Source organism: Halichoerus grypus, chromosome 7 (assembly GCF_964656455.1).
Source record: "Halichoerus grypus chromosome 7, mHalGry1.hap1.1, whole genome shotgun sequence".
Taxonomy (NCBI): Eukaryota; Metazoa; Chordata; class Mammalia; order Carnivora; family Phocidae; genus Halichoerus; species Halichoerus grypus.
This window is the reverse complement of record NC_135718.1, coordinates 32,261,000-32,285,221: the sequence shown is the minus strand read 5'-3', so window position 1 is coordinate 32,285,221 and position 24,222 is coordinate 32,261,000. Positions and strand designations below refer to the sequence as shown.

The following is a 24,222-nucleotide window of genomic DNA, read 5'->3' as shown; positions in this document are numbered from 1 at the left end:
CCGGATGGCCTGGAAGGGAAACTGACTGCCCAGGGAACCAGCTGGGTGAGGTTGTATCCGGATGGCCTGGAAGGGAAACTGACTGCCCAGGGAACCAGCTGGGTGAGGTTGTACCCGGATGGCCTGGAAGGGGAACTGACTGCCCAGGGAACCAGCTGGGTGAGGTTGTACCCGGATGGCCTGGAAGGGGAACTGACTGCTCAGGGAACCAGCTGGGTGAGGTTGTACCCGGATGGCCTGGAAGGGAAACTGACTGCCCAGGGAACCAGCTGGGTGAGGTTGTACCCGGATGGCCTGGAAGGGGAACTGACTGCCCAGGGAACCAGCTGGGTGAGGTTGTACCCGGATGGCCTGGAAGGGGAACTGACTGCCCAGGGAACCAGCTGGGTGAGGTTGTACCCGGATGGCCTGGAAGGGGAACTGACTGCCCAGGGAACCAGCTGGGTGAGGTTGTACCCGGATGGCTTGGAAGGGAAACTGACTGCCCAGGGAACCAGCTGGGTGAGGCTGTACCCGGATGGCTTGGAAGGGAAACTGACTGCCCAGGGAACCAGCTGGGTGAGGCTGTACCCGGATGGCTTGGAAGGGAAACTGACTGCCCAGGGAACCAGCTGGGTGAGGCTGTACCCGGATGGCCTGGAAGGGAAACTGACTGCCCAGGGAACCAGCTGGGTGAGGTTGTACCCGGATGGCCTGGAAGGGAAACTGACTGCCCAGGGAACCAGCTGGGTGAGGTTGTACCCGGATGGCCTGGAAGGGAAACTGACTGCCCAGGGAACCAGCTGGGTGAGGTTGTACCCGGATGGCCTGGAAGGGAAACTGACTGCCCAGGGAACCAGCTGGGTGAGGTTGTACCCGGATGGCCTGGAAGGGAAACTGACTGCCCAGGGAACCAGCTGGGTGAGGTTGTACCCGGATGGCCTGGAAGGGGAACTGACTGCCCAGGGAACCAGCTGGGTGAGGTTGTACCCGGATGGCCTGGAAGGGGAACTGACTGCCCAGGGAACCAGCTGGGTGAGGTTGTACCCGGATGGCTTGGAAGGGAAACTGACTGCCCAGGGAACCAGCTGGGTGAGGCTGTACCCGGATGGCTTGGAAGGGAAACTGACTGCCCAGGGAACCAGCTGGGTGAGGCTGTACCCGGATGGCCTGGAAGGGGAACTGACTGCCCAGGGAACCAGCTGGGTGAGGTTGTACCCGGATGGCCTGGAAGGGGAACTGACTGCCCAGGGAACCAGCTGGGTGAGGTTGTACCCGGATGGCCTGGAAGGGGAACTGACTGCCCAGGGAACCAGCTGGGTGAGGTTGTACCCGGATGGCCTGGAAGGGAAACTGACTGCCCAGGGAACCAGCTGGGTGAGGTTGTACCCGGATGGCCTGGAAGGGGAACTGACTGCCCAGGGAACCAGCTGGGTGAGGTTGTACCCGGATGGCCTGGAAGGGGAACTGACTGCCCAGGGAACCAGCTGGGTGAGGTTGTACCCGGATGGCCTGGAAGGGGAACTGACTGCCCAGGGAACCAGCTGGGTGAGGTTGTACCCGGATGGCCTGGAAGGGGAACTGACTGCCCAGGGAACCAGCTGGGTGAGGTTGTACCCGGATGGCCTGGAAGGGGAACTGACTGCCCAGGGAACCAGCTGGGTGAGGTTGTACCCGGATGGCCTGGAAGGGGAACTGACTGCCCAGGGAACCAGCTGGGTGAGGTTGTACCCGGATGGCCTGGAAGGGGAACTGACTGCCCAGGGAACCAGCTGGGTGAGGTTGTACCCGGATGGCCTGGAAGGGGAACTGACTGCCCAGGGAACCAGCTGGGTGAGGTTGTACCCGGATGGCCTGGAAGGGGAACTGACTGCCCAGGGAACCAGCTGGGTGAGGTTGTACCCGGATGGCCTGGAAGGGGAACTGACTGCCCAGGGAACCAGCTGGGTGAGGTTGTACCCGGATGGCTTGGAAGGGGAACTGACTGCCCAGGGAACCAGCTGGGTGAGGTTGTGGTCTCAGGTGATGGGGCTGTTTGTCACAATTCATTTGACCAGCAGAAAATTTATAGGTTGCCTTTGCAAGAGGGCAGGAGAGAAGGAAGGAGGAATAGGAGAGCCCCACTTGGCAAGAGAATCCACATCCCTTCTCCAAATAAAGAGAAGTAACTGGATGAAACTGGGCCTGGGGCGGGGACGGGGCCCACCCAGTTGGCTCAGTCAGGAGACCATGAGACTCTTGACCTCAACGTCATGAGTTCAAGCCCCAGGTTGAGCGTAGAGAGATTTAAGAGAGAGAGAGAGAGAAAATGGGCACAGCATGGGAAGAGGCAGCTGTGTGCAGGACTAAGCGGCGCTGTGTTCAGCCCTGCAGCGCCACCTGCTGGCTCCATTTTCTTCTGTTCCTTACAGCCAACACCGCACTCTCAAAGAAATGTCATTTTGTCCCTCTCAACAAGCTTACAGTAAAAATATTAGCTCCCTTTGGGCTCTGGGAAGCTATAAAAATTTCCAAATTTCTCTTTTTCCAGTGAAACTTGCATGTCAAAGCTTTCTGGGAAAAAAGTAAAAATGGGTTCAGTAAGGCACAGCCTTTTTTCTGTCTACTTCACTGCTCAGCAACCTTCCAGAGCTCCACATTACCAAAGAACCAAATTCATGGTCCTTAAGCACCTGGTCATCCTCCATGATCTGAGTCCAGACCATGTGAGGATTCTCTGCAACCCCGGACACCCTGATACTTCCTGAGAAAGTCTCCAGCTTTCTCATCTCAGAGCCCCCAGCGTCCACTGTTTTCTCAGTCCTTGATGCTTCTTTCAAGTCTCCTCTCATTAAAATTCCCCTTAAGTGGCCAGATGGATGATAAACAAGATGTGCTATAGACACACTGTAGAATCTTCAGCCTTAAAAAGGAAGGAAATGCTGACACCTGCTACAATATGGAACCTTGAGAACATTATGCTAAGTGAAACAAACCAGTCACGAAAGACAAATGCTGTATGATTCCATTCACAGGAAGTGCTTGAAGCAGTCACATTCATGGAAACCGAAGGTAGAGCCGTGGTTTCCACGGGCTGGGCGGGGGGGGGGGGCTATGAGGAGCTAGTGCTGAATGGGTACAGAGCTGCAGTTCTGCAAGACGGAGTTCTGTGGATGGGCGGTGCTCATGGTTGCACAATGGTACGGATGTAGCTAATGCCACCAAACTGCACACTTAAATATGGTTAAGACAGTGTATCTTATGTTAGCTGTAGTTCACCACAATTTAAAAATAAAGATAAAAAGCCTCCTTGTTCCCAAATCTGGAATTTGACCCAGAGTAAGATGAAGTTTGAGAAACCTAGGACCCTTTCTCCTAGTCCAGAGGCTCAATTTCACCCAAAAGGAGAAGATGCACATTGAATCTTTTGGAGGTTTATCACCAAACCCTGCTGCAGCCAAGCCTCCCATGTGGGGCCTCACTGACAGTGGGCCTGGCACTTTATGTGCACCGTTTCCCTTAATGCTCTAAACCATCTGTGAAGGGCGCCTGGGTGGCTCAGTCGGTTAAGCGTCTGCCTTTGACTCAGGTCATGATCCCAGGGTCCTGGGATTGAACCCCACATCAGGATCCCTGCTCAGTGGGGAGTCTGCTTCTCCCTCTCCCTCTGCCCCTCCTCCCTGCTCGTTCTCTTTCTCTCTCTCTCAAATAAATAAAATCTTTTTTAAAAAAAGTAGCCATTATTAGCCTCCCTGGACATGTGCAGAAACTAGGGCTTAGAGAGATGGGCAACCCACTTGCGCTCTCCAGGTGGGTCACAGGCAGATCCTGGATGTCAGTGCTGTGAGGACAGTGCTGCTTTATGAACCCGAGGCCTTCTCGAATGACAATAGCCCTCACTGAGTGCTTTACTATGTACCAGACACTGCCCTGAACTTTGACCATTACATCTCAAATAAAAACAGGCATTTGAGCTCCTTGCCCCCAAGAGCCTTCTGCATGTGTAGATGTATGGACCGGAACTCACGCTGTTTCATTGTGTAAAAATTTACTGCAACTACATATTAAGAGATATGGAAGAGACTATAAGATCCATTATCTCCCTTCTTTTTAGCAAAATTTTTATTTTCTTTGGAGCAAGAAGATATCCATCCCAGGGAGGACAGAACTATAATTCTCAGACTCTCCTGCAACTGGATGTGGCTATGTGACTAAATTCTGGTCAAATTAAATGGAATGCTAGGGTGGGACTCCTGGGAAAGAAAAAGCTGGCTGGTCTGAAAGGAGTCCCCATTCAGCCCTTCTTCCCTCCTGGTGCCTGGATGTGGTCATGATGGCTGGAGCACCAGCTGCCAACTAGAGCCATGAGGTAACCTTGAGAATGGAAGCCACAGGCTTGGTAGATGGAGCACAAGATGGAAGTTCAGATCTTGATGAGCATGGAACTGCCACCTCAGCGCAGCTCGGTGAGCCCGGGCTTTAGGTCCTTCTCTGTGACACGAGGGTATTTGACTAGATGAGTTCTGCAGTGTCTATGTCCTAGTTTGGGCTGGAATGGACTGACTTTTCCTCTCTTAATTGAAGGGTTTTGCACCTGCTTACTCAGAGTAGAATAAGTTGTGGTTTCTCACATGTTTTGATAAAACGGGCATCCTCTAGGGTTGATCCCCAAGTCACTTGTCAGTTGGCCCTAATACTGGAACTTCATACAGAATGTGACTCATTCCTTCCAAAGTGTGCAGGTACAACAAGCAAAGGGGGAACTGCTGGTAGAACAATGTCCTTTTAGCATAAGAGAACTTTCCCCGTAACTTCCTTTGCTTGTAAACTGTCAATTTCTCTAAGAAGCCTGGGTCTGGGTCTGTCAGTAGGAACTCTCAGCTCAGGAAAAACTCCCAGGAAGCCAAACCTGGAGCTGGGGGCCTGGGGACGGGAGGTTACTCTTGCAGAGGGCGCTCAGCTGTGGCCCTCACTGGTGGCCCTGAGCAAGCAAGTGGCTCCCTCCCTCGGGGCGGGTGAAGCAGGTTTCACTGTCTGCCTCACCAGCTCTCTCTTCACAGGAGGTCACTTCAAGAAAGGAAGAGAGAACAAGGAGGGCACTTCAGGAAAGGAAGAGAAAACAAGGAGGGCACTTCGTGAAAGGAAGAAAGAACAAGGAGGGCACTTCGGGAAAGGAAGGGAGAACAAGGGAAAGCAGGCCTCCGGTGAAACACCTGCGCCTCGGGGAAGGCCACAGAGCCGAGTGTGGGGGGCTGTCCGCAAGGCAGAGCCACACGGGTGGTCCCCGGTGGCCTCAGGCATCAGGCTCACACCCTGGACGAGCTGAGGCTGACCTCGTGCCTCTTGATAAGGTTTGCAAACAAAATCACAGGCATGAAGCACCTCCCATATGCTGGTCACGGTGGGGGGTGTTTGTGCCGTGCAGGACACTGGACCCTCACACCAAGCTTCGAGGACAGGATTTTGGCCCCTGACTGACCGAGGAGAAAACAGGCCCGGAAAGGTCACCGGGGAGGATGTGGCCAAACTGGGGGGTTCTCTGGCTCTCAGGAGTCCATGTACCCGAGAGCAAGAACAAAAGCACCGCCCTGTACCCAGCTTCTCTGTGTTGCTGATTCCTTTTCCTTCTGCTTGTCACAGCCCATGGCCTTGACCCAATCACACACGTCAGCCACCACAGAGCATGGGATGTGGGCTTAAACCAAACAAATGGCCAAGGGACGGACGAACAGAATCCCACAAGAGTCAAGCTCACCCTGACGTCAGCCTCCTAAAGCTCATGTGACAGCAAACAGCTGGGCAGGTGTGGCTGGGAGCTCGTTCTCTCTCTCTCTGAGCTTTTAGCGGTTTCAAAGCTGCTTTCTAATGTGCTTCTTCCACCCGCTCAGGGCTGTACTCACCTTTGTTTTAGCCACGACTGACCCTGACCCAGGCCTTGCCCAAGAGCCTCTGACCCCATGCATGCATGCAGGGTGGATTACCTTTCTCCTCAGACTCTAGGATTTCCTGCAAAACCAGGAATGAAGTGGATTGCTTGGGGGGCTCATTTAACTCCTGTTTCTCTTGAAGCATCTTGTAAACTTCAGATTCTTTGTCGATGACGAGTCCGCTTGGAGGCTGAGAATGGTCTAAGCTGTAAAGAATGTTTGGAAATTCATTAGGACATGCCAGAAGTTAGAAAAACAAAAATTCGCCAGGCACCCCCTTCCAAGTGACGACAGCCCTGAATCAAAGGGTGGCTAGAAAGGACCGCACTGGACAGAGCCCGCTCGGAATCAGCCGCAGACCTCCTGCCAGTGCGACGAGGTGCCCACTGCTGGAGCTGGTTGCTGCTTCAATGCAGTCAGAGGCTATTTTCCCGAAGAGTTTCAGTAATGAGATTACTTTCTGGCCTAATCCTGTGGAAAGGGAATGCTGCGCTTCTTTCTTAATTACATAAACAACATTATGTCAAAAGAGAATTCAGAAGAGGAGAAATGTCAACCCCAACCTGACCGCTGCAAGCTTGGCTGGGCCCCCTCGGCTGGGTCCCCTCGGCTGGGCCCCGCAGTATGGGCCGCATGCATGCTTCCCATGGAGCAGGAAGCGGTGTTCTTTCTTCCTGACGACAGGACGTCTTTCAAAGTGCTGTCAGCGAGTGACGGTCTCCATAAGCTCTCGCAGCACTCGGGGCCAAGGGCTCCGAGACGGCAGTCTCTGCCTTGCCCAGCTCACAGGGCTGGCGGTGAGGGTGGATACCGCCGAGTGCCCTGTGCTCGGTTCCCCAGGACAGGACAGGCCGAGCTGGGGCTGCGTTCCCCCCCCCGCCAGGGCCCGTTTTCCAGGAGCCTCGGCTGCCTGGTCTGGGAAGGGGTAAAACGGAAGGAGACTCCGGTCAGCTCTGTTTGCAAAGTCTGTCCCGAGCCCCCTTCTCAGCACCCCCACCCCCACTGTGTGTCCAGGCCGCCACCGCTGACCTGCACAACGGACCACCTTTGTCGCTTGTCCCTGCACTGCCATTCTCAGACCTGGGACAGTCTTATTTCCAAATGGAGGCCATAGTGACCTACTAAACACAAGAATCACACTGTGTTGTGATGGGGCTCCAGGTGTTCTCCTCTGACTTAGAACCAAATATTCACAGTTTTAGTAACAAAATACTAGTTTAATCAATTTCATCTCCTTTGGAGTAAATATTCATGACAAAACGTAGAAAGGCCCTGAAGAATGCGGCCCTGCTTCCCTCTGCAAACACACGGCCTGCCAGCCAGCCCCTGCTTGCTTGGCTCTCCTCACACCCGCCTCCGTGCTGTTCCAGAACGCGGCAGCCTCAGAACCGCTGCACTTAACCGCTCCCGGCGCCCGGGGGGCTCTGCCCAGATCGCCCCATGGGGGCCGCGCTCCCCTCCCATCCTCATCTCCGTCTCCGCTCAGATGTCCCTCCTCAGAGAGCCCCCCACCCTGGCCCCCGTTGTGTCTCACCCTCGTGCCACGGACTCTAGGTCCATCTGTCTGTTTCCTCACTGCCCCTCTCCCCCTAGACAGTGAGCCCCAGGAGGACAGGGGCGCAGTGTGTCTTGTTCACCAGCACATTCCCAACCCTGCATCAGTGCCTGGCACAGGGCCCGGGCTCAGCAGGTATGAGGGGGTGAAGGGAAACTGCCAAACAGATCAGCGTGCAACACCCTCTCCCTGCTCCTATGAGGTTACAGGGGACCCTCCCAGGGGTGTGCTGGCGAAACGGCAGCCCAGCCTCCTGTGCCCAGATCCCCCCAGCTTCTGAGCCTCGGCTGCTTTTTCAGAAGCTGCCACCCTCTAGGGAAGAGGGACAGTACGCCCGATGGGGCCACAGAGCAAACGTCACATGGCGGTGCAAGGTACCAATGCAGATGGATAGGTCTGTGCACAAGCGCGGCGTCATCCGTGGGGAACAGAGCTCTGTCTACGCAGCCCGCCAGGCCGCCTCCCAGGCCCAAGGAGGCAGCCAGTGGCCCCCAGCAAGTCGAACCACTCTGTCTGTAGGGCCGAAGCCACTTTTACAAGTGCAAGTCAAGTATGCCAATGACATTTACTCACTCACTGCCCACCCACCCACCCATGTGTCATTCATTCCCATTCCCTTTTAAAAAGAAAACAGGTATATGGGTGATTATAGGGGTAATTCTCCCCAGGTTACCTCTCCCTGTACTTCTCTTTCTTTTTATATATTTTTTAAAGCTTTTATTTATCCATTTGGAGAGAGAGAGAGAGTGCACGCACATGTAAGCAGGGGAAGGGGCAGAGGGAGAGGGAGAGAGAATCCCAAGCAGCCTCCACACCCAGCACAGGGGCCCTACATGGGGCTTTGATCTCACAACTGAGATCACAACTAAGCCGAAATCAAGAGTTGGACACTCAACCCACTGAGCCACCCAGGGGCCCCTCTTTCTTTCTCTTTCACGGTCAGCCTCCCGGGCACTTGGGTTCTCAGGTCCCCGGCTGGAAGCAGAGTCAGCTGCGTCGATGAAAGCTCAGAGAATGAAAATGCTTTGCTGCTGCTGGGGAAGGTCAAAACAGAAGTAGAAAGACTCATCAGCGGGTCACTTGTGCTGGCTGCAGTGGGGGGGAGGGGAAGCCAGCCACCAGCCCTGTCCATGGCCGCTGGCTGGTCCCTGCCTTTGTCTCTCTCCTTCCCACCTACTGGGGCCTGTGAGCAGGTGATGGGCCCACCGTGAGGAGTGGTCTTCACAAACGGCCACTGTCTTCCTCTTGGCCCACCTGTTCATCCTGTTGACTTGTATGCCTGACTTTCTCTGTGGGTCCTGAGTTCTGAGCTTGCCTTATATAAACATATTACATTATTTTTGATAAATATTTTTTCCTATTACACTTAGAACTATTTTAAAATCAAGATCAGGGGCGCCTGGGTGGCTCAGTTGGTTGGGCGACTGCCTTCGGCTCAGGTCATGATCCTGGAGTCCCGGGATCGGGTCCCGCATCGGTCTCCCTGCTCAGCGGGGAGTCTGCTTCTGCTTCTGACCCTCTCTCCTCTCGTGTTCTCGCTCTCATTCTCAGATAAGTAAATAAAATCTTTAAAAATAAATAAATAAATAAATAAATAAAATCAAGATCAGACCATGGAATGTTCTTGGGAGAATTCTTCTCCTTCTTTGGTGTATGTGGTTATGTCTGGAAGCCACCAAGGGAACACTAAAAATGACAAAGCTCAAACCACAAAGTCATCACATATTCTTCCAACACATAGTCTTGTAAAGTATTTCTGTGATTTAAGAAAAAGGAAAACAATTTACTATTTATTCTCAAATAATGATTATATTGTTCTACCACTTGACAATTTATAAAACACATTCAATATCTATTCCTTATTTCAAGGATTGATACATCTAATTCAAAAACAGTATCATCAATAAAACAGAGAATAAAACAGATAAACCAAAAACTCTTAACTATAGAGAGAACAAACTGATGGTTACCAGAAGGGCGGTGGGTGGGTGGCGCGAGAGGATGGGGAAAACAGGTGATGGGAATTAAGAGGACACTTAACTATACAGAAATTAAAAAAATATATATATCTTCTTTAAAAAAACAAAACAAAAATAATATCCTGAATATGTAACAAAAGTAATTCTAGGACAAAAACATGCATAAGAAATGGAGCAAAAAAAAAAAAAGCATTCTCATTTTTATTAACAACAATGGAAGAAAGAATTCTATAAGTGATTAAGGTTTCAAAAATATAATGGACATGACTGAGTCACCAGGGAAAAAAGTAGGAGGGGGCATTGAAAGTTAGCATGTTCTTCTGAACCCAGTCTTTACCATTTAATAACAAAATACAAGCTTTTAATCAAACTCAACTCCTTCATAAAAACAAACAAAAAACTCAACTCCTTTGGGCTAACTAGACTTTACACTCTTTGTTTCCTAGTTCTTGTTTCTCCCCGAGTCACACTTGGTGCGGAATGTTTAATGTTTTGTTAACTTGTTACTTACATGTTTTATATTTTCTCCCACTCTTTTAGTCCCGGACCCCCGGGCCTGTCCCCCCATGAGAGCCAGGTGTTCAAGGATGCCAGTGGTCCTTGGAATGAGAAGAAATTTCCAGTCAGCTCGTCTGGCAGAGGAGGATTCTGGAGGCTGAGCCTGCTGACCCTGTGTGACTCCCAGGCCTGTCCCAGCCAAAGGAGCAGCTAGGGGGAAGGTCAGGTCACAAAGGACCAGAGAACAGCAGACCCCTAACTCTGGGACATGGATCCACACAGCAGCCCTGGGATGAAAGTCCATTCCATCAAAATAATGAGGTGGCCAGAGTGGGGACATAAGGGGCTCTTTAATTTTTTTAAAAACTTGAGCCAGAACCTGTGCAGCAACTTGATAATCCGTATATAAATCCCAACTAAAACAAGCAGGCTGTAATCAGAAAATTCCCACTGCTGATACAACCTTAATGGCACGTCTTCTCACATAGTGAATCAACTTTGGTTCCTCCCTAAAACAGCCTGTGTGTGTGTGACAAAGTCTGGGACAAAAAGGAGGATTACTTGAATTGTAAGAAGCATCCAGGCAGGGGAAAGATATTCTCCTCATAAAAATCTCTCTCCCAGGGGCGCCTGGGTGGCTCAGTCGGTTAAGCGTCTGCCTTTGGCTCAGGTCACGATCTCAGGGTCCTGGGATCGAGCCCCCTGTCAGGCTCCCTGCTCACTGGGGAGTCTGCTTCTCCCTCTCCCTCTGTCCCTCCACCAGCTTGGGCTCTCTCTCTCTCAAATAAATAAAATCTTAAAAAAAAAATTCTTTCTCCCAGAAGATGAAGTAGACATATTTTTCCCTATTCTACCCACTAAGTACAGCTAAAATCCCTGGACATCACATATACAAGGAAGATGAGACTGGGAAGGAAGCAGAAGGCCCACCAGATAGGGGACTTGGGACCCGAGGAAGAACACCCTGGTGAGTTCCTGGAGTTCTCTTTCTGCCTCACAGATCCCAGACAAGAAGCTGAAGAGGCAGCAACCCAGGAAGGGCAGTGAGTTCAGACAAAAGCCCCAAGGACCTGCTCTCTCTCTAACCAAATGACCGAGAAAGGGGCGGCCAGCCTGACACAACACTGGGAAGCAAGAACCTTTTTCTTCCAGCCAAATGTAAGAAGAGGCCGGTGGAAGTCTAGCCTTCGACCCTCACCAGGCTGGGATGCGGCACCGCAGGGACCCTCTGGGGTGGCATCAGAGAAGGTCCAGTCGGGAGCCTGAGTTTCATCCCCACGCATATTGTTCATAATAGGACCAAAAAGGCCTGGTGGGAAGTGAGGACCGTGACCACCACTCAGAAGTAACAAGGCCACCACTCACCTCCAGTGGTGGCAGTGGAGGCCATGTGGGCCAGCAGACCTCTCGCTCCTGTCCAGCAGTGAGGAGCAGCCCTGAGTAACCTCAGGTGTCTCAGAGGCAGAGTGGGGAAACTGGACTCTACTCCCACCTTGGTGAAGACCACTCCTCAAGGTGGCCCATCACCTGCCTGGGGTCCCTGTCCATCACCCCCTCAAAGGCAGAGGCCAGCCAGCGGCTGTGGACAGTGTGTCCCTTCCCCCCACTGCAGCCAGCACAAGTGACCTGCTGATGAGTCTTTCTACTTCCGTTTTGACCTTCCCCGGCAGCAGATGAGCACTTTCATTCTCTGAGCTTTCATTGACGCAGCTGACTCTGCTTCCAGCCGGGGACCTGAGAACCCAAGTGCCCAGGAGGCTGACCACGAAAGAGAGAGAAAGAGAAGGAGAGGGAGAGGTAACCTGGGGAGAATTACCCCTATAATCACCCATATACCTGTTTTCTTTTTAAAAGGGAATGGGAATGAATGACACATGGGTGGGTGGGTGGGCAGTGAGTGAGTAAAAGTCATTGGCATACTTGACTTGCACTTGTAAAAGTGGCTTCAGCCCTACAGACAGAGTGGTTCGACTCGCTGGGGGCCACTGCCTGCCTCCTTGGGCCTGGGAGGCGGCCTGGCGGGCTGCGTAGACAGAGCTCTGTTCCCCACGGATGACGCCGCGCTTGTGCACAGACCTATCCGTCTGCATTGGTACCTTGCACCGCCATGTGACGTTTGCTCTGTGGCCCCATCGGGCGTACTGTCCCTCTTCCCTAGAGGGTGGCAGCTTCTGAAAAAGCAGCCGAGGCTCAGAAGCTGGGGGGATTTGAAACTGGATACCCGAAAAAGGACTAGAGGATATGCTGATGACAAATAAGCACATGAAAAGATGTCTGACATCTTTACCCACTAGGGAAGTGCAAATTAAAACCACAATAAGATATTACTCATCCCTATGAGAATGGCTAAAACAAAAAATAGTGACAGCACCAAATGCTAGAGAGGATATGGAAAAACTTGACTATTCAGACACTGTGGGTAGGAATGTAAAATGGTACACTCTGCAAAACAGTTTAGCAGTTTTATAAAATGAAACATGTACATGTAACTAACTACCTGGGCCTTTATCCCAAAGAGATAAAAATTTATGGTTGCACAAAAACGTGTTCATAAATGTTTATAGCAGCTTTATAAGAGCTGAAAACAAGACACAACCCAGATGTCCTTCAATGGCTCAATGGTTAAACAAACTGTGGTACATCCATACCATGGAATAAAGCCAAATCAGGAAGGAACAACTAGACAGAAGATCAATAAGGAAACACAGGTAACTGAACCACACTGGAGACCAACTGGACCTAACAGACAAATGGAACACTACACCCAACGATAGCAGAACACACATTCTTCTCAAGTGCATATGGAATATTCTCCAAGATAGACCACATGTTAGCCCACAAAACAATCTTAAATTTAGGAAGAATAAAATCACCAAGTATCTTTTCTACCCATAATGGAATGAAAAAATCAATAGCAGAAGGAAAACTGGAAAATTAAAAAAAAAATTGGAAACTAAACAATACACTCCTGAACCAGGGGGACAAAGAAAAAATCGCAAAGGAAATTAGAAAGTATTTTGAGACAAATGAAAATGAAAAAAACAACATACTAAAAATTATGTAATGTGGCAAAAGAGGGGACTTTATAGCAGTAAACACCTAATTAAAAAAGAAGAGAGCTCTCAAATAAGCAAACTTTATATCTCAAGGGACAAGAAAAAACTAAACTCGAAGTTGACAGAAGGAAGAAAATAATAAAGATTAGAGCAGAAACAAACAAAATAGAGAAGAGAAAAACAATAGAAAACCATCATCAAAACTAAGTTTGTTTTTTTTAAAAAAAAATCAACAAAATTGACAAACTCTTAGCTAGACTAAGAAAAAGAGGGAAGACCCAAATAACAAAAAACAGAAATGAAAGAAGAGACATTACAGTGGATCTGATAGAAATAAAAAGGATCAAAAGACATTATTATGAACAATATGCACAAACTGGATAATCTAGAAGAAACAGATAAATTCCTAGGAACATACAGCCTACCAAAATGAAATCATGAAAGGAAAAAATCTGAACAGACCTATAATAAATAACAAGATTGACTCAGTAACCAAAAGTCTACCAACAACAAAAAACCCAGGACCAGATGGCTTCACTGGAGAATTCTACTAAACAATTAAAGAAGAATTGACACCAGGGCACCTGGGTGGCTCGGTTGGGCATCTGACTTTGATTTCGGCTCAGGTCATGATCTCAGGGTTGTGGGATTGAGCCCCATGTAGGGCTCTACACTCAGCAGGGAGTCTGCTTGGGATTCTCTCTCTCTCTCTCTCTCTCTCTCCTCCCTCTCCCTCTGCCCCTCCCCTCCCAAGCTCATGTGCTCTCTCTCTCTCAAATAAATAAATAAATCTTAAAAAAAGAAGACGAGGAATTGAAACCAATCCTTCTCAAAGTCTTCCAAATAACTGAAGAGGAGGGAACACTTCCAAAGTCATTCTATGAGGCCAGCATTACCCTGATACCAAAACCAGACAAAGGTACCACAGGAAAATCAAACTACAGACCAATATCTCTAATAGTATTGATGCAAAAATCCTCAGCAAATGGAATTCAACAGCACATTAAAATGATTATACACCCATGACTAAGTGGGATTTATTCCTAGAATGCAAAGATGACTCAACATACCAAAATCAATCAATGTAATACACTTCATTAACAGAATGGAAGATAAAAACCACAAGGTCAGCTCAGTTGATAAAAAAAAAAGAAACACATTTGACAAAATTCAACATACTCTCATGATAAAAACACTAAACAAATCAGGAATAGAAGGAAATTACTTCAACATAATAAAGGTCATGCATGACCACCCCAACAGCTAACATCATACTTAATGGTGAAAAACTGGAAGTTTTTCCTCCAAGCTCAGGAAAAAGACAAGGATGCCCACTCTCACCACTTCTGTTCAACATAGTACTGAAGTCCTAGCCTAGGCAATTAGGCAAGAAAAGGAATAAAAATCATCCAAATTGAAAAGGAAGGAGGAATATTATCTCTGTTTACAGATGGCATGATCTTATACATAGAAAATCCTAAAGACCCACAAACAAAAATATCGTTATAATAAAGGAATCCAGCAAAGCTGCAGGATACAAAATCAACACATGAAAATCAATTGTGTTTCTATACACTAACAACGAACAATCCACAAAGGAAATTAAGAAAACAATCCCATTTACAATAGCATCAAATGAATAAAATCTGTGAGAATAAACTTAACCAAGGAGATGAAAAACTTGTACACTGAAAACTACAAAACACTGATGAAAGAAATTAAAGAGGACACAAATAAGTCCATGTTTATAGACTGGAAGAATTAATAATGTTAAAATGTCTATATTACTGAAAGCAATCTACAGATCCAATGCAATCCCTATCAAAAACTCAATGGTGTTTTTTGCAGAAATAGGAAAAAGCATCCTGAAATTCATATGAAATCTCAGAAGGACCCCAAATAGCCAAAACAATCTTGAGACAGCAAAGCAAAACTAGAGGTATCATATTTCCTGATGTCAAAACATTACAAAGCTATAGTAATCAAAACAGTGTGGCACCCTCATAAAGACAGACATACAGACCATGGAAGAAAATACAGAGCCCAGGAAAAAAAAAAAGAAACACCTGGTAAATATGGTCAAGATGATCTTTGATAAGGATGCCAAGAATACACAATGCAGAAAGGATAATCTCTTCAAAAATGGTTATCTGTATATAAAAGAATGAAAATGGACCTTTATCTCACCATATACAAAAATCAACTAAAAAAATGGATTAATGTAAGACCTGAAACCATAAAAATCCTAGAAGAAAACATAGGGGTAAAGCTTTGGGACATCAATCTTGGAAATGGTTTCTTGAACATGATACCAAAAGCACTGGCAATAAAATCAAAATTAGACAAGTGGGAGTACATCACACTAAACAGCTTCTACATAGCAAAAGAAACAACAGGGTAAAGAGGCAATCTATGGAATAGGAGAAAATATTTGCTAACCATATATTTGATAAGGGGTTAATATCCATAGTATATAAAGAATTCCTACAACTCCATAACAAAAAAACAAAAAACAACAAAACCCAAATAACCTGATTTTAAAAAAACGAGCAAAGGACTTGAACAGACATTTCTCCAAAAAGATACATACTGGCCAGCAACCATATGAAAGGATACAGAATAGCTGCTACAAAAATAAATAACTAAATAATCCCAAAAAACCACAGAACCACAAATGTTGGTAAGGATGGAGAAATCGGAACCCCGTGCACTGTTGGTGGGAATGTAAAATAGCACAGCGTTATAGAAAATGTTATGAAGGTTCCTCAAAAAATAAAAAATAAAATTACCATATGATCCAGCAATCCCATTTTGGGGTATCAAGCCAAAAGAATTAAAATCAGGATCTGAAAAAGATATTTGCACACTCATGTTCATTGCAACATTAGTCACAATCACTGAGGGGTAGGATCAGCCTGTATGTCCACTGGCAGATGAATGGATAAAGAAAATGTGGTACATACAGACGATGGAGTCGTCTTCCTGAGCCTTAAAAAAAAAGTCTTGTTGGGGCGCCTGGGTGGCTCAGTCGTTAAGCGTCGCCTTCGGCTTAGGTCATGATCCCAGGGTCCTGGGATCGAGCCCCACATCGGGCTCCCTGCCCAGCGGGGAGCCTGCTTCTCCCTCTCCCACTCCCCCTGCTTGTGTTCCCTCTCTCACTGTGTCTCTCTCTGTCAAATAAATAAATAAATAAATAAAATCTTAAAAAAAAAAAAGTCTTGTCACATGCTGCAACATGAACCTTGACGACATTATGCTAAGTGAAATAAACCAGCCATAATATGACAAATACCACATGATTCTACTTATGTGAGGTACCTCAAGTAGTCACTCTTAGAAACAGAGTGGCTGGAGGGGCGCCTGGAGGTCTCAGTCAGTTAAGCATCAGACCCTTGATTTCAGCTCAGGTCATGATCTCAGGGTTGAGTGATTGAGCCCACGTCAGGCTCCTCCTTGGGTGTGGAGCCTGCTTAAGATTCTCTCTCCTTCTCCCTCTGCCCAGAGTGGGAGGGCAAAGTTGGGCTGTTCAGTGGATACAGAACTTCAGTTTCGCAAGATGAAAAAGTTCTAGAGATCTGTTGCACAATGATGTGTATGTATATGTATGTTACCAGTCCTGTATACTTAAAAATGGTTAAGATGGTATATTTTATGTTAAGTGTTTTGTTACCACAATGAAAAAAAAAAATCCTTAGAACAGGAAAAAGGGGAACTATTGGTACATAAAACAACCTGAATAAATCGAATAAATTTCCAGTGAATTATGCTGAGTAAAAAAAGCCAATTCCAAAAAGTCACCTCTTGTATGATTCCACTAATAGAACATTCTTGAAATAACAAAAGTATAGAAACGGATAGCAGATTAGTGGCTGCCAGGGGTTAAGGAGGGTGCAGGAGTAGGGGGGGAGTGGGTATGACTATAAAAGGACCACACGAGGGACCCCTGTGGTGATAGAAATCTCCTCTGTCCTCCTCCTCCTACTACTGATGTCAACATTCTTCTTTTGACAATGTGCTATAGTTTTTAAGGTGGTACCACTGAGGGGAACTGGGTACAGGGTACAGGGGACCTTTCTCCATTATTTACTATAACTGCATGTGAATCTACAATTACTTTAAAATAAAAAGTTTAATTAAACTTAAGAAACCTTTTCCCCACATGAGAGAGGGCTAAGCGCTAACTGGAAATAATACAGAGATTTTAGTACTTGGTGGTTATGTCAGTGGGGATGAAGGATGCAGGCTGACTCAGAAAAACTCTTCATGTCTGAGGTGCCTCAACTTGGTTACCCTATTGTCCACCAAAACATGCAGTATTGAGAAACCCTAGATAATCCTTTTTGGAAAGGGAGCCTAGCCAGAAGGCTCCCTGAGTTTTAGTCTTCAAAGACCTAGATGTTGGACCTGTAATAAGAAACCAGGGGAGTAATTATGGGCCCCAGGAGAAGAGGGAGGAACATCCAGACTCCAGAGCCTTCTGGGGGCCGTGGGCAAGTTTAGCTAGGGGGTAAACAGCCACCGTCATGATAGAGATTTTCTTCTGATCCAGCTCTGAATGAGTCAGGGTTAATATAATCCCTCTGATATCATGTGAATAGAGAACAATGCATCCCTTTATTTCCACTGCACCTGCTTAGAAATATGCCTCATGAGTATACGGGGGGAGGGCGGGGATTGCCTGAGAACACAAGCTGGAAGAGCCAGTATCTTTAGACTACTGTGTTGGTTAAGGGAGTCCAGCCACCAGGCCATGAAGACGCCACCACTCCATCAGGAAGGTGATGAACTGTACCGGTTGGCTGGACGTTAGTGACGATGCTGGAAAGAAAACAGTCTACTGGAAGTCATCGCAACATCTTCTCCAGAACACTTATCCACATGCTTCTGCCCTTCTGGAGCCCCCAGTACTCAGAAGTGGTGGGTGTGGAGTCCTCACAGGCAGTGAAATCAGTAATCACCGGCATTCACTGAGCACCCGTGCTGGGTGCTGACACTTCACCGCCTTCTCTAAATAACCTGCTGCTGAGGCAGAAAGCACTACGTGTGCCTTAGAGGTGGGGAGGCTGAGTCACTGAAGTTAGCACGGTCTGCCCTCCGTAGGAGGCCTGCCTGGAATTCACCGGCCCTCTATCTACAAGGCTTGTACCTTTAGGAAAGTACAAAGCGGCATCACATCTACAGGGAAATCCAGACCGTGAATCACCAGAAAATGACCAGAGCCCTTCAAGTCAGCTGAAAGAGGTCAGAGGGCCGGTGAACGATTTCGGCTGAACAGAGCAAAATTTCCTCCACCCACATGGCACACAACGGCCACTCAATAAATGACTGTTGAGCTGAACTGGCCCCAAAGGCTGTCCCACTCAGCTGTGTGTGTGCTGGGACGCCAGGTGGCAGAGGGTACCCTCTTGCCTGCCATCCCAGTTTAATTTGGAAACAGCAGTGCTGTCTGTTTTCTTGTCACATGGGGACATGCACCAGGGACGCCCAACGAGACAGGGAGCCACACACACACACTAGGCTGCTTTGAAGTGCAGGGGACAAAGAAACTCAAACGTGAGCCCCAGGCAATCAGTGATGACCTCAGATGCAAAGTATGAAGTGAGCCAATTCTGGAACCTCGGCGACCGTTACAGACTAAACAGCGGGGGTGAGTGAGCGCTTGGCACTTCTGCTGACCGAGCGAGCAAGCAAGCGACCCGGGGGCTGCCGGCCGGGCAGGAGAGCCTCCCTCTGCTGAGAATGCACAAGTGGGCCTCCCCAAAGCAGGCTGGTAAGCAGAGCCCCACGATGGGCAGCATGGCCCCTGAGGGCCCTGCCTCTGCCACGGGCTGCTGGGATTCCCACTGTTTCTGGATTTATCCTCAGAGTCTGGGATGAGGCAGAAGCACGGCCCCCTGCGCTGAGAAAATCTGGAAGGACAGCCTTGATATCAAGACGACTCAGCGCCTGCTGCAGCCAGAAGGTCTGTGACAGGAGGGGACAGGGGCTGGAGGAAAGGCTTGCAAGTGTCCAGACAGTTTCAGACTTAATTGTTTCAGATGGAAGGCGGGGGAGCAGGTGGGGAGCCTGAGAGAAGAAAGAAGACATTAATGAAGGAAAAACCGCCAAAGCCCGACTAAAAATACTCCCCAGGCACATATTTCTCCCAATGCATAGCAGTTCGTTCAATTAAGGATGTGTCATTTCCTGGGTTATTAAATCCAGATCATGGAACATTCCACTCTGGGATAGTAAAAGAGGGTCACGTTCTCAGCCTCCCCCAGCACCAGAGCAGCAAAGAACAGGGATCATGGCCCGTGGTGTTTCGGCTACTCGGCTCCCCATGGGGCTGCCTGAGAGAAAGCTTCCCTCAGGGCATGTCCGTGGGAAGCCCAGGGGGCCCGGCACGACATTCTTTCTCAGGCACCCCCAAATGCCCCCGGAGTCACCTGGAAGGACATCGCCATCCCAAGCCACTAAGGCCCTGCAGGAATCAGAATTTGGGGGAAGCAGCAGCATTAGTGGCCACCTTGCCTTGGTTACTATAATAAATGTCAGTAACCTCGAATATCTTGTAAAGCCAAAGTCACGCAGCAAAGAGTCTCTCCTTCTAGACTCTAAGAAACTTAAAGGAAATCGCAGAGCCTTTCGGCGCTGGGCACAGGGACCTGCATGCAGTGGGTGCCCAATAACGTCTGTCTCCCTTTTCTGGGGAGAGGGCGACTATCTGCATGGTCTGGTGAAGGAGCCCTTGGGAGGGGTCCCCACGACAGCCCTTTCCACACATTTAAGTCGTCTGGAACCTCCCATGCCTTAACCTCTCCCAACCTGCGTCTGAAGCAATGGGTTTGCAATTTACTCACCCAAAGAGCTGGGCAGATGGCTTGTTAAAGGTGAGTCGGGGAGAAACTGAACAGCAAACGGGCTTCAGAGGGAATACAAGAACTGAGGATTCCAAGTGGGAAGGATGCTCAGAGATCAGACAAGGTTTGGACCACATGGTATTTTCCAACCAGTTTGACTGTCACCAACATTTAAAAATCAGGTTTCAGATTTAAAAAAAGGCTTTCTGGCTTCCGTGAAATTAATCAGCAGAAATTAATGAATGAGCGGCGCTGCTGGAGCCACTCTGGGCTGCCCACAGGCCACTCTGCCCCACACTGTCTGCACTCCGAGCTCCGTCCTTATCTTCCCTCCCACCTTCGGGCCGGTGAGGGGGCAACACATGACCTAGTCCATCATCTTTTCACTCACAGAGAACTGGTCCCACCTCCTATTCTCCTTCCTCAAACCCGGGTCCTTTGCTATGGGCTGTGGTATCCCCAGTGTTTCTGGATTCATCTTCAAAGAGTCTGGGATGGGGCACCTGGGTGGCTCAGTCGGGTAAGCATCCCACTCTCGATCTCAGCTCAGGTCTTGATCTCAGGGTCGTGAGTTCAAGCCCCGAGTTGGGCTCCACGCTGGGGGTGGAGCCTACTTCAACCAACCAACCAAAGAGTCTGGGATGGAGCAGACACTGGGCCCCCTCTGCTGGGAAGCCCAGTGTCTGCTCCATCCCAGACTCTTTGGTTGCCCTTCCCATTAGAGGGGCGTGCCCAGGAGTTCCTCCATGCGGATAAAGACTTAGAGGCAACTGTGGCCAAATGGCTGGTGACAGAAGGGGACATGCCTCCCCAGCCCTGAGAAAGAGGCTTCCTTAGACCTCTCCACCCTGTCCACCTGCAGTGCCCCCACTCCACCTCTGCCTCCGATCAGAACCTGTTCCGACAGACACACATTTATATCCTCACAAACTTCTCTTCTATTGTTTCCATTGGGGCCACTCTGGGGAAAAAAAGCAAATGCTGGTTCACAAAAACTGCATCATGAAGTACCTGTCCCTTGCTCAGACTAGATGGTGAACACAAGGAGAAGCCCCAAACTATAAAAACTGTAAAAGAATGTCTCAGCAATGAGTAGGGCTGCCAAAGAAGGAAGATGATCACAGAGAAGATGACGATGACCCGAGAAATCCAGAAAATAAGAACACAGATCTCGGTGAATACTTGATTCATCTGTGCTAGGCACAGCACGAGGCATTTTACACATTACTTCTTATGTTCACAACAACCCTACAAGGCAGGTGGTATTTGCCCCTTTTCAGAAATAAGGAAAGCACGGTTCTAAAGGAGACAGTTTTCTCTCTGGACTCCAGGAGGCTCAACCTCCCGTCCACCTGTCTGGACGCACCTGGCCCTGCTGGGAACGGCCGTTTCCAGGACCAGCCTGTAGGGGGAATTCAAGGGCTACTTACGCTCTGCCGCCGTCCGTCTCCTGCCCGGCAGCTGCTGTCTTTGACTCCAAGGCGTTGTTGAAGCTGGAGATGTTTTCAGAGGAATAGAGGCCAGCTGGGTTGTTGTACTGGTTTGTGATGACCCTGGGGGCAGAGCTGGAGGCCGCCGAGGCGGTAAAGGGCACGGCACTCCGGTTGTGGGCACTGCCTATGTGCAGGACCTCCTGTCGGCAGAGATCAGAGGAGAAATCAAGGGGGCGCTCAGTGCACACCCCTCGAGGGGCAGTGCAGGCTGAGTGCCAGAAAGAAAGCTACAGGGGCCCTGGGTCAACACCAAACTTCAGCGGAGGGGCTCTGACAGGCCCACTAGACACGCAGGTAATGAGCGGGGAAGCCTCAAGATGGGCGAGGGTGCGGCTTCGCTCACCAGCAACGCCTTCTGCTTCTTCCCTGAGGCCCAGTCAGGCCTGGTCTGCTGCTGGGCACCCCCGGGCATGACACCCCTAGATGCCTTGGGCCATCATGGTCCAAGCTGGAGCTGATACACCCTTTCAGGGCACATTCCAGAGGGATTACGGTACGAGGAGGAGAAGGACAGAAGTCACTCGCGTCAGTGTGGAGCAGGAGATGATAAAAGGTGGAGACAAATTCCCTAGGATCCAACGGGTTAGACAAGCAAGATAAGAAGCCTGTGGGGCCACCGGGCGAAGCAGCTGCTGAGGAGGCAGAGGGGGCTCAGTGCTCTGGCCGGAAGAGGTAAAAGGAGCTCAGGATCTGCGGTTTCTTGCAGGAGAAGGCCAAGGATCACCAGAGGGAAGGCTAGGAGCTTCCTGTTAGAGGGGCGTGCCCAGGAGTTCCTCCGAGCTCAGCTCCCTCCTTCTGTAAGGTGGGACAGCACCCTCCCTCCCTTCCCTGGACTGCCAGGAGCCCTGGATAATTCCTACAGCTACAACAGCTCAGAGCTTCTTTACAAACACCCCCGCCCCCGACACTTTTTAAACTAACATTCCTGTTCCTAAAAGTCATGGCTTTTCTGACAATGCAATTAGAAAGGTACTTTCTGCACGAACATTCTGGACCAACCCCACAGCACCGTCTATGCAGCGACTAAACTCGACCTGCACCCTATTTTCTGGGGCGTACTGAACCCTGGCCTCTTTCTTAACACCCAGGCCCAGAACAGCTGGCCCCTAAAGAGTTCTGGTCTTCTGCTGTTCTTCCTTTTTCCCCCCTCTTTTTTCCACCAAAACTTCAAGTCTTCCACGCTTTCTTAGAAAACATGACAATGAAAAGTAACAGCTTAATTCACTGTGTACTGATTCAAATAAAAGTCAAGGAAATATTTTTATGATTGAGATTTCTTTTTCACTATTCAGATAGGCTTCCTTTTTAACAAGTTGGAACCAGTGAGGTTTTAATGTAGAAATTACATTGAGTTCACCTTGTCCACTTAGGACAAAAGCTAAGTACACAGAGATCACTCCCAAAAAAGGGGAAGTATAATTAGTTAAGAAAATAACTTTAGCAGCAATCAAAGCATGGTTAAGTAAAGTTCATGGCACAGCTACCGTGAGGAATAATATACAGTCATTAACAGCAGGGGATTTGCACATCGGTGGTGGCCTGGGATTTTGGTACAGTTCTGTTCTCTCCACAGCAATTCCTCAGAGCAGCACAGGATGCTGAGCACCAAGGAAGATTCCTAGTTTTCTGTCTTGGCTCAATTTTCCCCTGTCACTTCCTGTTTGGCCCTGGGCAAGTTAGAGCTCTCTGAGCCCATTTCTCATTACAATGAAGTCAACACAGCCTTCTCTCAACAGGGACTTGGTGCGACATGTTAGTGTAGCAAGCACAGTGATGCGCAAACAACAGACCTTCGACCAGTGTCCGGTCCCTTCTCCCTCCCTAGAAACACATTTCCATTGAGAATGGAAGTCAACAGAAATTATTCCGGTTGGAAATTCTGATTTTTCATTTTTATAGAGAATCTTCAGAGAATGTATCTGTTTTGTACATGAAAGGAATATCTCTAACCCCATGTGAATACTGGTCTTTCCAGAAGTCAGGCAGTTAATTCAGGGCCTGCCTTTTGGAAGGGATGATGTAATTGTTTGGGCTTTGTATTTATCAGTCTCCAAGGAAACTCAATAATGAGGAAATATAAACTAGGTGTGTAACTACTCTGACCTCAGATAAGCTGGGGTGGTGGTTGGCATTACATGAACTAACAGATCTTTTAATTATAGATGAACTCTGCTCTTACTCATTCCTTTATTTTAGAATGACTGGAAGTGGAAGGTTTTGGAAAAAGGAGAGTGGGAAGTTTTTCATAGGAACAAAGAATTACTGGAATCAAAAGAAAAATATACTCAAGTTGGATGTTAAAATATTTGTAAAGAATTTTTTAAATTCTTTTTTTAAGTAAGAGAACTACCTTCAAAATATTAATACAGGGACCGGATTATACGTTTATGATGAAAACTCAAGCATAAGACATAGAAAAAGCGTAACTGTAATAAGTATTACCTTATTTAAGTAAAAATAAGATTTTAGGTAGACCAAATTAAAACAAAATCATTCCTTATGTATTATAAAATATATGAGAGCTTAACACATTGAAACTTAACATTTATAGTAAATTCAGCAAAGTGACTAAGAACTTCTTGGGAAATTGGAATTAATGGTGGCATGTTTAAAATTAGTTTGTATGGGGTGCCTGGCTGGCTCAGTCAGAAGAGCCTGCGACTCCTGATCTCGGGGTTGTGGGTTCGAGCCCCATTTTGGGTGTAGAGATTACTTCAAAAAAATAAAAAATAAAAAATAAATATATATCTATATAAACTTTTAAAAAATAATAAAAAAAAAATTTGTTTGCACAACTGTTGGTTTACAGACTGAGTGCCACTCTCTCAGCTTTCCTTACAGGAGCCGTGCAGAATAACATGTTCATGCTGGTTTTGAAATGCCAGATGCAAAATGGTCCTTAATGTAACTCTTA

General features: G+C 48.3%; 1 protein-coding gene across 1 annotated transcript in view; it reads right to left on the bottom strand.

Moving 5' to 3' along the window:
- The window catches only part of PDLIM1 (PDZ and LIM domain 1), a 48,545-nt gene that overhangs the window by 3,777 nt on the left and 20,546 nt on the right, over positions 1 to 24,222 (bottom strand). The window contains exons 4-5 of the mRNA XM_036111711.2: positions 21,246 to 21,448; positions 5,940 to 6,091 (exon numbers count right to left, since the gene is read on the bottom strand). Of these exons, the coding sequence (XP_035967604.1) occupies positions 5,940 to 6,091; positions 21,246 to 21,448 (355 nt within the window). The remainder of the gene's footprint in view (positions 1 to 5,939; positions 6,092 to 21,245; positions 21,449 to 24,222) is intronic.